General features: G+C 45.2%; 1 protein-coding gene across 3 annotated transcripts in view; it reads right to left on the reverse strand.

The window, feature by feature from the left end:
* Positions 1–13,626, reverse strand: part of EPHB1 (EPH receptor B1) — a 438,525-nt gene that overhangs the window by 110,397 nt on the left and 314,502 nt on the right. For all 3 annotated transcript variants that reach the window (XM_023538823.2, XM_010599498.3, XM_064277288.1), the window contains one exon: positions 1,463–1,585. In XM_023538823.2, coding sequence (XP_023394591.1) covers positions 1,463–1,585 — 123 coding nt within the window. The remainder of the gene's footprint in view (positions 1–1,462; positions 1,586–13,626) is intronic.

The raw sequence follows: 13,626 nt of genomic DNA on the forward strand, positions 1-13,626 counted from the left end.
TGTCAGTGTCTAAGAAGGAAGAGAAAATTATCTGCACAGAAGTGAAAGTCGTGGTTCAGTAAAATATTTAATGAAAGTCAATGGGAAATATGTATAGACTCACGTGCATCAGATTATGGTAAGTCGGCTGAAACTCCTGAGGAGTTGGTAGGAGGAGGGCAGTATGACCTGACAAGGGGAGTCCCAGCATCCACCAAATGATGCTGATGTATGAGCTACTGCTCTGTAAGAGGGAACCCAGAGCATGAAAATGGTCGCCTAATGGGGCAAACCTTCAAATGTGACTTCCAATTTCACAGAGGGCTTTTTGACCCCTCAGTGCATTAAGAGAAGCAGTGAATGGAAGGATGGTGACATTCCGCCTAAAGATAATATATGAACGAGCTGTCTGTAAGACTTGGACTAAGCATACTTCATTTAGTTAAAATATTGGGAGAGGCAACTCCATGGGTCTCAAAATATTTATATGAATAAAGTATTTCCAGACCTAGATGCTAAAGAGAAGACAATAGCCTATGAGGGAAGAAAGACAGAACAATGGCTAATGAATATTGAAGAAGAAAAGACAATGTTATAGAAGAAAATACAAACAGGGAGCAGGATACAAAGCAAACACATCTTTTAAGATTTAAAAGAGGCAGTGGAAGAGGCAGTAAAGAGATTACTTATGACATTTTTGAATGTTTTATCTCATTTACAATAATAAGGCTGGGCCCATTACCAAATGGACTCAACCACTGAACCATAAAGAAAGATGGAAATTCCAGATCAGTTCGTAGATATGATTTCCTGAGAGCATCTCAGCAGTTAGTTCTATGCTGAGCTGGGTTTCTATTCCAATGAAGTAAAACGGATGAGGGATCATATATTTCTTGGGAGTGAAATTTGTCTTCTGTTATCATCTATAGCATAGATCTTTTGTAGCAAACATGGCTATGGATGGACTTTTGGCAGGAAACAGTAGTCTTCCTTCTATTCATCATGGTCGGTCCTCTAATGCATACAAGTAGGAAAAGGGGATTGCAAAGTGTGGAAAGAAATTTTGGCTCAAAGCCATTGGGACATCATTGTTAATGACTGGGATACTAGGTCCAGCTTCCAAAAATGTGTATTTCTTCCAAAGGCTACTCAGCTGAGCATCTTATGTCTCTCCCCTTATCTGAATGTGGTGGTCCATTTCCAGAGCTATTTCTGAATCTTTTAAAAACTACAGCTGACTTCTCTGACACACCCAGCAAGTTTGGCCACCATGATCACGGTTCCTAAAAGATTCTGAATGATGTTGTCTCTCTGTCCTAGATACTCAGTGTGGATGGTTCATACTCATCTTCTAGGGAGAAAGATGGTAGAACTCTGTTTCCCAATGAGACGATTTTTCAGGCTGAAAGAGAACACCTAATGTGGTGGGAAGAAGATCTTTGGATACCAAGAGGACAGAAACCAGGGGAGGGGAGAGCCATACCTGCTCCGATGACCTCTTCAATTTTCACAAAAGATACATCAATCTCCTTGGCAAACTCTCGGACAGCTTCGTTGGGGTCCTCATAAGTGAAGGGGTCAATGTAGATCTTCATCCCTGGGGAGCCTTGTTGGAGGAGATAAGCAGGGTTAACATCCCAAAGAGCTCACGATCATCGTTAAGTACTGGCTGATGTCCTGAACACTAAGGGTGTTCCTGAGAGGCTCTCTCCTATCCACCAGGCTGCAACCTTCCTCTGCCACTAGTCTTGCCTTGTCTTGCAGGGCCTCCCCAACTCCCTTCCCTTGGGGCCACTCTAGCCTGGTCCTCTGTCCTCTACTTCTCCTTCATATTTTCTTCTCTTTTTCAGCTCTTGATGAAATGTGGAGCAGATTACTTATAAGTGACAGATTGAGACCAGTTCCCACACCAGCACTCACAGAAGGCAAGGAAGCTGATTGATGCCAACCAAATGCATTAGCGGGAAAGTGGTGGTAAAATGGTAGGGTAGATATCAATATTTATCAACTTGACAACTTTCCTGAGTGGAGGCCACTCTTAAGGTTATAACTGACGGCTGTAGTCCAGGCTGCAAGAGGGATGAGGATGGATTTAAAAAAAAAAAAAAAAATTACTGTTAGAAAACTCTCAAGAAGGAAGTGCCAAGGAAGTATACCAGAAGAGAAAATGTGAAGAGAAAAGCTTAGAAAATACTAGTAGAGAAAAGAGCAAAGCCTACATAGAAAAAATGAAGTGGAATGAAAAAAAATGATAATTGAACCCCCATGCCTCCAGACATACTGAAGTATGAAAAATAAATAAAATGGTGAAAGAGAAACACATACAGGAATATATATTTTGTCACCAATGTATACAGTGGCAAGATAAATAGGTGTGTATGGGGACAAAATAGAGAATTGTCAAAAAATACGTTCAAAGAGTGGAGGAAAGGGGACAAAAAAGTAAATGGCATCCAAGAAACAAATGGAATCATTCATAAGGTACTTTTTCAACATGTGTGATGTGTCATTAGGCGAAGTATAGAAATTGCTCTCATGGCTGTGGGGGTGTTGAGTGGGGTGGGGAGGGGCGCTTTAAAAACCAAACAATGTGGTCTCAGTAGCGCATCCTCACAGGCAATAGGAGTTTTGCTTGCCAGTTGTGCTGTCTAGTTCACCAAAGATTCGGGTCAGCAGAGTAGGCAGTGAGGAAAATTGAAAGTGCCCCACGCCTAGCGGACCGAGGTGAAGAAGGCTGGACCTCAGGTCCTGCGGGCTCTGTCTCAGCATCGCACCACCCCCTCCAACCCCTACTGTGTCCTATTCTCTGGTGACTCCCAGCCCTTCACACATATTCAAGTTGTGACATTTTTCACTCAAAAAACTTCAAATGGCTCTCCAGCTCCCCCAAATTAATGTTGTCTTGGTCACCAATTCAGAAAAGGATTGGAAGTGTTGGAGTACAACTCAAAAGGAGAAAGAAGATACAGCAAAGAATTGAAAGGAGATTTTTTTTTTTAAGCCAGAGAGAGCCAGGTGCCCTGCCCAGAACTGCCTTTTCTTAAAGATGGGCGCTTCCCACTTATTATCATAGTTTTATGCAGATAATGTGCACCTTTTACTTTTGTTTGCCAACTGCTCCCTCCCCCTGTGAGATATTTTCATAAGCATACTTTTTTTTTTTTTTACAGTAAGCTGTAAAAAAAAGAAATTGGCATAGTGGTGCTTAAGAAAATACCTCCCAGAGCCTGGGTTGGCGGGGGTGGGGGGGTGGTGGTGCGTGAGAGTTTGGTAAACAAACATAGAAAGGTACATGCTATTTGAGTAAAAATACAGTAAATAAAATCACTCCTACCATGCTGGATGGCCTGTTTTAGGATGATTAACACCATCCTAGAATGTTCCTGGAGTCCCTGAGTGGTGCAAATGGTTAACATGCTCAGCTGCTAACTGAAAGGTTAGAGGCTAAAGTCTACCCAGAGGCTCCTTGGATGAAAGGCCTGGTGATCTACTTCTGAAAAATCAGCCACTGAAAACCCTGTAGAGCGCAGTTCTACTCTGACACACACAAAGTCTCCACGAGTCGGAACCAACTCAATGGCAACTGGTTAGAATGTTCCTTGGAAACTTTGGGAGGATATCGACTTTTGAATGTGCTGACTAAAATTTGGACAAACCAAATAGATCTCCACCTTTGTTAGAATGTTCTAATCCCTGGGGGAAGGTGAAGCATGTGTGTAAAAGGGAGCGTCTGTTTTAATAACAATGGAGAAAGGGGGAAGTAAAGATGGGAGGGTGCTGATGGGCAGTCAGCTCTTCCTCATTTGCTACGGAGAGCAAGAATCAGTGAAACCAGATTGAAAGTGTCTAAGGATTACAGATCACCATCTCCAGGCAGGTGCTGTCTAGTCTGGCTTAGCTCCCCCAGAAGCAAGCATTGAGATAAGGTTTTGAAAGCAAGTGGTTTATCTGGGAGATGATCCCAAGAAGTAGCTGTTGGTGAGTGGAGAAGACAGGAAATGGAAGGCAGCTGATAGAAGGTGTGTTCTCGAGGCACTTACCATTGTGGGTAATTGAAGCAGGGTAATGCCCCCAAGGAAGCCCTGGGAACCCATGCAGAAGACCATATGCCTCGAGTTGGCCCACTGTAGGGCTGGATCACACCAGTTCCCACCAGTCACGGGTTGAAGGGGCTTAGCCTGCTGTGCAGGTGGGTAGGGAAGCTCCTACGGCCAGAGAAAGCTCTCAGGTAGAGAAAAACAGGTGCTGCAAGTGGAAGTGGGCCACCGTGCACAGTGGTAGTGAGGGTGGGAGATGAGACAATGACAGACCCACTCTGAATGCAAAAGGGACAGCAGGTCAATGTCAACAACCTGTGACCTTTCCCTAATTCTAAGCTTGAGGACAGCCCACAGGTGAGACTTTTAGAGAATTTTACTGCTGTCGTTAGGTCCTGTCGAGTCGGTTCTGATTCCTAGCAACCCCATCTGACAGAGTAGAACTACCCCATAAGGTTTTCTAGGCTGTAAAAAAAAAAAAAAAAAAATTTTTTTTTTTTTTAATCTTTATGGGGGCAGAATGCCAGGTCTTTCTTCCCACAGAGCCACTGGGTGGGTTCCAACTGTTAACCTTGGGGCTAGCAGCCAAGTACTTAACCATTGTACCACCAGGGTTCCTTATGGAGCCTTTTACTAGCCCTGCAAAACTGGGCAAGTCCATGTACTTCTCTTGTAACAGTTTTTTCCTCTGTCAGTGGAGGAGCTGAAAATATCTTTCTCCCAGGGCAGTTGTGAGATTAAAGAACATATTGCAAATAACGTACCTTGTACAGCACCTGATGTACAGTGAGGACTCACTGACTAACATACTCATTATTATTATCAGTAAATTGTTTAGGAAGTGTTCGAGGAAGTAGGGGAGAGGAGTGAGGTGGGGGGCAGTGAGGATGTAAGCTGCTTACAGTTATATTTGTTACTTTAAAAATAACTACCTTGTTATTTTAGATCAAAGGCTTTTAAATGACGTATGCTAAGCTGTCCTATAGGACTTCTTCTGTGAAAACTTATTAAACAATCTAGAATGTGTCGTAATGAATGGTTTCCCAGTTAAGACATAGATAAGGATGAATGGGAAAGGTTTCTGAGTTAATAAGCTTCACAGATATTGGCCCCAAACAGTTCAGGGAAGAAGCTGTTCCCAAAAGGAGATGACCTATCCCCTGATGAAGCCAGGATTCTTTTAGGCCAGCAATGCACAACTAAGTGCACCCAAATGGAAGGAAGTTCACACTTTGATGATGGGGCCAATTTACTCACAAAGTGAAGTGAGCTAACTTGCCGCCTTGCGCGTGCATGTGCGCACGTGTGCATGTATGTGTGTCTGTGGGGGTGGGCGTGTGCGCCCGCATGTGTGTGCATGTGTGTGATGCGACAACTGCTGCACTGAGGACAGTGGTTGTCACTGAGGCCTTTCATAAAAAACCAAGAAACTTGCAAGGAGCTATTGCTGTACCTGGAGTCCTTGGGTGGTGCCAATGGTAACACTAACAGAAAGGCTGAATGTTTGAGCCCACCCCAAGACACCCCAGAAGAAAGACCTGGCTATCTACTCCCCCCCCCCCCCAAAAAAATAATCAGCCATTGAAAATCCGGTGGAGTTCAGTCCTACTTTAACACACATAAGGTCACCATGAATTGGATTTGACTCCATGGTAACTGGTACTGGTACATTGCTCCATCTATGCAACAGTGGAAATCAATTCTTGGCTTTCTTAAAACTGAGGAAACCATTGTCAAATTGGGGAAAGGAAACTGAAAATGTGAAATCAAAGGCCTAACACCTTGCCCAAACTCAGTGTTTTCCTCTGACTTCGGTCCAACAGGAGGTACTAAGTGGGGACATGGTCCTGGGGTAGCTCCTCTGGGGGGCAGGAAAGCAGCTGTTCTAAATCAGGAGAGTGATTTGGCCTGAGCATGTGTGCGTGACAGCCCCTGCTGTGTCCACCTCATCACGGAACGACACATCTCTTTAGACCTTGCTCCCGAATTACAGCTAGCCTTTCTCAAGTCCCAGAAGATGATGAGAGAGAAAAAAAAGAAGAAATGCCTCTAGCTAGGCAGAACAGGTCATTTGTCTTTTGGCTCATTTTGTGTTTCTGCATAAATCCTGCATCAGCCTGTTCCTGCTCCCACTTGCCAGTGAGCAGTTTTTAATTATCAGGAAAATGGTATTTAGTGCAATGAATCACCAGACAGTGAACAAGGAATTCAAGTCAGCTACAGAGACAGGCACAGCCGAACATTTGGAGGCAGGGCTCAGAAAACGTTCTCAAATTGTGAGTGTTGGGGAAATATTATCAGTGACAGTTATAATAATATCAGATGCACTATATCTCTGTAACGCAAAACATTTTATAATGGTCTGTATAATGCTTCACATTAACGGTACTGTTCATACTGCATGTTTATAATATTTTATGGTTTTCAATTATGTTTAGCATAGGTTACATAGTCTTGGCACAAAAATTCTATGCATGGATTAAATTTCTGATGGCTGGTGCCTTGACAGAGACAAAGATTTAAAGGTTACAATCTTCTAGTTTAGTAATTTCTATTAACGATCTAATTTGTAGGCATGTTCTTTTACCTCAAAATCTTTTTACGGTGTACCTGGGATCCCACCCTGGATTGTCTAAAGCCTTGAAGGACAATAGTCTCAGCAAATGTGCCAAATATTAAACATGACCCAAGGCTTTAAATACATTAGGTTTGGGAGAAATGACTTAGCCACTTTGTGGAGCCTTCTTCCATGGCACTGAGCTGTTTGTGAAGTAGAAGAAACTCCTGCCATTGTCAGGGACTCTGCATCATTACATCATGAGGCTCTCAAAGTGAAGAGGCTAGGACAAGCTCTGGGATGCCAGCAGATGGGTGTATCTTCAAAGTTAGATATGTAAAAATGCCAGGATCTCAGGGCAGAGCACGAGTGGGCTGGGAAAGGGCCAGTTCCAAACAGTAGATGATACTTGGGGATGAAGAGCTGAAGGGAGAAGATTGAATGCTCCTATTCAGCTCCCTTGTGCATTTAAAGGGTGCACAATTATTACCGTAGACATTGTTGTGGGTAGATGGAGACCAGGACTCTTTACGTGGTTTCAGATGGGCCAGGAAGAGCCTGACGCCTTCTAGCTGGTGGGTGATTCCTAGAATTCCATGGTGTGATTTTGGAGAGGTAGCACATTAGGTTGTTTTTAGTCATTTGTATCATTGTGTTTCGCCAGGTTTTGACAGAGCCATGGAAAATGGGGAAAGTGTGTCTCCTTGTTCCCCATTCTTGATCCAACGCAAACTTTGCTATCTTTGTGACTCATTTAAACTTGGCCCTGATGTTCAGGCCCAAGAGGGAAGCAGTTTATGGATTCACACATAAAATCCTGTTCCTGGAAGGGATTTCAGGCCAGTTCATCCAATCCTCTGCCTCAGTATGCTGATCATCCCTTATTTTTCTAGGCACCCAACCAGCACTGTGCTGGGACCTGGGGGACCTACGAGAAAAATCAAGCTCATGAGGTCCCTCAAGTGACTACGTCATGAAGTAACTGGAGAACAATGCTGCACAGTCTAGAATCAGACTGCCGAAAGGGCTGCTGAAACCAGAGAGAGCAGAGGGCTATGGATACTAGTACCCAGATTGGAATCACAGAAGCTCCAGAACCTGAGCTGAGCTTGAAGGACAAGTACAAATGGTCCCACACTGGAGAAGGAGGAGCTTGGAGTGTCACGAGACACAGTTCAGAGAGAGGCCTGGCCATACATGAGTGAGGAAGAGTGAGACCAGCTTGGAAGTGGAGAGAAGGGGATCTGAGGTGGAACAGTGTTGACACACTATATGGGTAGGGCCTTGATTTCCAAACAAAAGAATTAGGAGCGATGCCATGGGACAGAGAGAGCCGACAAATGTTTCATCAGCAAGGGAGGAAGGTGCTGAGATCAGGGTATTGGTGAGTTCATTTTGCTGGCAGCCTGCAGAGTTCTGCCTGCATTGTTGTGGGGAAGGGGTTGGAGGCTGGGAAATCAGCTATGAGATTGTTGCAGTAATTAAGTTGTAATATCATGGAGATTTCAACCAAAGTACTGCAATGAGAATAGCAAAAGGGGCAAGAGAAATTTCAAAGGAAAAATCAGAAGCTCTTGGTGAGCGATTGGAGATGGGAATTAGGGAGGGGCAAAAAGAATCCAAATCAGTGCTAAGGCTTCTAGAATAAGGGTGATGGTAATAACCAAGACTTTGGACTAGAAAACCTAAAGTCAGGGAAGTTGACTTAGAAATGACAAATGAAATTTACAGGTGCCAAAATGGCACAAATGGTTAAGATCTTGGTTGCTAACCTAAAGGTTGAAGGTTCCAGACCACCCACAGGCACCTTGGAAGGTAAGGCTGGCAATCTACTTCTGAAAAATCAGCCTCTGAAAACCCCGTGGAGAACAGTTCACTCTGACATACATGTGGTCGCCATGAATTGTAGTTGTCTCAAGGGCAACTTCTTTGGTTTTTGGTAGAAGTCACTTAGAAAACTCAGACTGGAACCTGAGGTGGAAGACTGGATTTGGAGTTGTGGGTTTGGGAGGTAGATAGGAGGTAGTTGAACTACTGATGTAAAAGAGTGAAGATGGGCAGCTTCTTGGAGGAAACCTACCACTAAAGGTTAATAAGCACTAGAAACCGTTTGCTCTCCCTGCCTCTGGGGGGTCAAGACCAGGATAATGGGTGGTTGTCCTTTTTTCCATGAGAGAGCACATGTCATGTGGATTACCAAACAGAGCTTCAGGAAGAATCCAAGAGGAGAGCCCTAGGGTGGGCAATAAGGCTAAATAGAAAAGCAGTAGATCTGAGGAGGACCTTCTTGTCATCTTCTGTCTGGGGAATCTCATCACATTTTCAAGGTTTGCCCCTAAAACCACTGAATATCTGTCTCTTAAAAAAGGAAAGTGGACACAAATCTGCTTCCCATTGAGGAGAATATTTCAGGTAAACGAGTTTAATATCTCCCTGCTTCTTGGATACCAATTACCAGTGTTGGAAGGTCCTTCCACGCAAGGCATGTGGATTACTGGGCCATTGAAGTCCTGCTGGAAACCCGAGGGCAGCAGCCAATGAGCTCAGGACTAGAAGAGTTAAAGCAATTTCTACAGGCTCTTTTTTTTTTTTTCTGGCTTAGAGCCAGCAGCAGACACAGCAGGTCAATCCAGCTCATTAAATTTATTTGACATTTATTAAGCACCCACTGTAAACTCATCCACCTTTCATACCAAGGGACCTTTCCCTCTGTCACCATAGTTCCTTATTAGTCACTAATGCTCCTGTCATCTCCAAAAGAGGCAGCCAGAATGCCCCTCCTGGGAGCAAACTGACCTTTACCCCAGCACTCAAGGTGATTTCTTATGAACTGAATGCTGTGTCCTCTGCAGTTCTGAAACCCACCCACCACCCAGAATCAAGAAGGCTGAAGGTGGAATCTTGGAGCAAGATGAAATCCTGGTCCTGGTATAGCCTAATACAATATTCCACCTAAAGCAGGGGTCCTCTCTGAAACTTTCTTTATTTTCCAATAGCTAGCTAGGCTCCACCTGAATGATTCCAGAGACAGTGCTCACCATCCCACAAGGGAGCCTGTGTGGTGGGGTATTCTTATACTTTGATCTTTACCCAGTGGTTCCATTTAACCTCATGAAGCACAACAACATCTCCTTTCCTCTGACATAAATGCATTTCACATGCCTGACAATGACTACCTCATGTCCCCATCTGGGTTTCTCTTCTCTAGCCCAAAACGCTGGTATTTTCAAGTCCCTTCAGTCACAGGCCAGGACTTGACACTCCTCTGCAGCCCAGCTGCTCTCCTTGGGCAGGCGCTTTGTGAACAACGTCCTTCTTGAAGTGGAAGACCCAGAACGAGAACATCACTTGAGATGCGTTCCTAGCAGTACGCGATAGCGTGACCGTGTATCACCTCCTCTGATCTGAACTTTAATTGGGACCACACAGTCAGATAGATCTGAGTGTAAAGCCCACCTAGTTTTGCAAATCTCATGATTCTGCGCAGGTTACTTGTTCTAGGGCTCCGTTTCTTCACACGAAAAATCTAACTAATGGGAATGTTATGAGGATTTAATTAGTTAATATACGTAAAATGCTTAGCATAGTAAGTGCTTAAAACTGGTGGTTATTACTACTGTTATTCTGCATCAATAACAGTGCTTGGCTTTTTCATCAGCTATATATCTCACTTATATGAAGCATGTGGCCACCTAAATACCTACATTTTCTTCACACAAACTAATAGAAAATCAGATGTTCTTTTTGTACTGCTTTATTTTTGTTTTAAACTAAACACTGGATTCTAGATTTATCCCCATAACATTTTATCTTACAGGTTTCAAATTAGCATTCATAGCTGTTGGAGAGTTCTGAGTCTTGAATCTGTCTTGTACGGTGTTAGTTATGCTCACCAACTGTTACCTACAGACTCGATCAGCATCGCCATGCTTGCATCTGACTTATGAATTTAAAAAACAATCAAACACACATGAAACTGAATAGCACAAGGACTAGAATAAAGCTAGTCCCTTCCTTCCTGGCTGACAGAGTCACTAACCTACTTAATTTTGGTAGGAAGACAAGCTCTGCATCCACTTCACGATGCTTTCCCTCAGGAGATCACCACAGATTTTTGCCAAAATAAAAATTCACTGCATCTGCAATCCCTCCTTAATTTTCTAAATGTTTAGCCCCAGTAAATGAGGTGAGGTCCCCATAATCTGTTCTTAATGAACCTGTGTTGGTTCCCAAGGATCGCTGAATTCCGTTTTAAATGCCCAGAAATTGTCTGCTTCATAATGTCTTCTCGCATTTAGCAGGGATCGCTCTCATGTCTCTGTAATCTCTACGCTCTGCCCTCTTAGGTGAAAAGTACGGCCTTTGACAGTCTGCAGTCCCTGGGGACTGATCCAGTTTGTGCTTTTCTCAAAACTTAACAACAGTAGCTCTGATATTATATCTGTACTTGCCTGTGACTTGGAGGGGCTTCTGCTAGGGCTGCTTTCCGAAAGCCCTGGATCGCTTAACATCCCTGTCCTTTTCTCTCCTCACCCCAACACATTCCTCCCAACTCCTGAGAGTCAGAAATGAAGGCACCAACCTCTGTGGAGTGTGTAGTTACCTAAGCCCCATAGAAGCACTACTTAGTCATGTTCCCCAAATGCAGCTGCCCCCCCAGAATCATCTGAAACCCTTCTGAAGTTAGATTTCCAAGCCTACCCCAGCCCACTTGGATTATCCTCTCCAGGCAATTTCTTGTCAGCCAGCACCTTCTAAGAACTGATCCTAGTAACCGTAAGGACAGGCGGCCTGTCTGCCTCATCACAGATACACTAGCTCACACTCTCAACCCACCACACTTGAATATGAACCACAGGCCCCTGATCTCTTCATCTAAGCATCCATCACATTTTCTGTTCCCAATCCGCCTTCACTCTTGGCTCTTCCCACCCAAATCTAGACTCCCCTTTCACCTGGCTCTGGGCTCAGAGGTTGAAAATAAACTAGCACCTTACAAGCCTCAAATTTGCCTGATGTGCTACGTCTGCAACTGGCTAGAGAAGGTTATTCTGTCTGCAAACATTTCTGTTATGTCCTCTCCTTCCACCTTCACATCAGCTAACAAGGAAGATCTGGGAGCAAAGGGGCCGCCAATCTCCCTGGAGCGTCTGTGCCCTGCCCATGGCAGAGAGAGGTAGGGGGCTCTCTCAGGCACTGACCAAAAGGGCTGGTGAGCTGCTGCAGGTTTTCTGTCACTCCCAAGGCAGGAAGCCCTCAGAGCTCCAGGTTGCTGTCTGCCTCCCACCATGAGGTACATGGGTGTGGATGGTCAGGCATTATCCACCTCTCTGCTTCCCACAGCAGGCTGGAGGGGAACCAATAAACCACCAGCCAGGACACCCGAGATTAGTCCTGGAGCTGCCCCTGATGACTAAGGACCTTCAGCCTCTGCCCCTGATGACCAAGGGCCAGGCCAAGAGTGTGGGTTCTGAAGCCAGACTTAGAGGAGGTGCAGTTCAGCTCTGGCCCCTATGGCCTGGGAGACCTTGGGCAAGTCACTTGACTAATTAATGCCTGGATTAATGCCTACCTCCCAGAGTGATTGAGATGGCTAGGTGAGTTGAAATGAGCTACCAGAATAAAGTTCCCAATGCACAGCCCAGGGATGGCTTTGTATAACCGATTATTTCTACTTTTCTTGAGCCAGTCCCTTCCTCCCTCAGAGCCTTCACGTTCCTCTTCTGCTAAATACGTGCCGGGCCTCCCCTAGCTCTGCAGTCTATTGGCTGTGATTCTCCAACAGTAATAGCTTTAGGCAGAGTGATGGATGTCCACAGGAGACAATGAACTAATGCCAGTTAATGTGTGACCCTGTGAGTTTAACAAGCCTAGGTGCAAAGGGGACTCAGGTGCCAGGGACTACACAAAAGGAGAACAGTTATGAATAGAGGCAAAGAAAATTCATGTAAAAAAAAAAAACAGAACCAAAGTCAAAAGAGGACAGGCTTCTAAGGCAGCCAAGGGGTTGAACTCTGGTCCAGGAAGAATTTTGTGTCCACCCAGAGTCCTGGGGATGACGTCTGCACAGCTTCTCAGCGCTGAGCCTTCCACATCCTCTCTGGGTACAGTGAGACCAGTATTGCTGCACTCATAAAGACAGTCCAGGTATTGGTTTTTCCATGAACCCCAGGAACCAGGGAAACTGCCTTCTGCTGGCTTTTAGAAGCAACAGAGGCCCCCAGAAGGTGGCTGTGAGTGCTTGGAAGCATATCTCTGTGCATGTGGAGCCATGGGGGCCCAGCACATCCAGCTCCTCCAGTTCAGAGGGATGGCCAGAGCTTGGGTGGAAGAGGCCAAAAGGCACCAAGCCCCACCCCCATTCAGTGCTTGGGGCTCCTCTGTACTCCACCAGAGGGGTGGTGCCAATACTTAGCTTGCGTGCCTGTAGTACAGAGAGCTCCCTTGCAAGGCGCCCCATCCCCACCTTTAGGTTTCAAAATGCAATTCCTCTTTGAAGCCCAATTCTGTAGCCCTGTAGTCCTGATTCTGCCTTCCAGCCTACATGACCTTCTCTAAATGTCTCATCCAAAGGGGCCACAGGATGCCAGATCTGAAATGGCCTTAGTGTGGCTCATCACAGCAAGGAGTCACCCCAGAGCAGGGTGCAGGCAGCAACGTCAGAATTCGAAGGCAGAGACAGGAAGCAGAGAGATGGGGCCAATCCTTCGGGTGGTTCTGATGCAGCTAGTGGGTACACCATCACTTAAGAATCGTAGACATGGCCAAGCCTTGTCTTCCCGTTGGGAAGCTAAGGCCCTGCCTGGGGGAGTTAATGCACAGGTTAAAATAAGTAAAAGCATGCGTAGATTATGAAGTCAGGCTTAGAGTCAGGATGTGGGAAAGGAGAGTGCATACTAGGGCCTTTCCCTCTAAAACCAGAGACATCTGGTTAAAATGGAGGGTTGGGATGGCTAGGGGCAGGGAAAGGAAGAAAAAGGTATACACGGGACTCTGAGTATAGCAGGAGCCACGCATGTGGCCACTAGGGTTTGTGCTGCTGCTCGTGGGGGC

Source organism: Loxodonta africana, chromosome 26, assembly GCF_030014295.1.
Source record: "Loxodonta africana isolate mLoxAfr1 chromosome 26, mLoxAfr1.hap2, whole genome shotgun sequence".
NCBI classification, from domain to species: domain Eukaryota; kingdom Metazoa; phylum Chordata; class Mammalia; order Proboscidea; family Elephantidae; genus Loxodonta; species Loxodonta africana.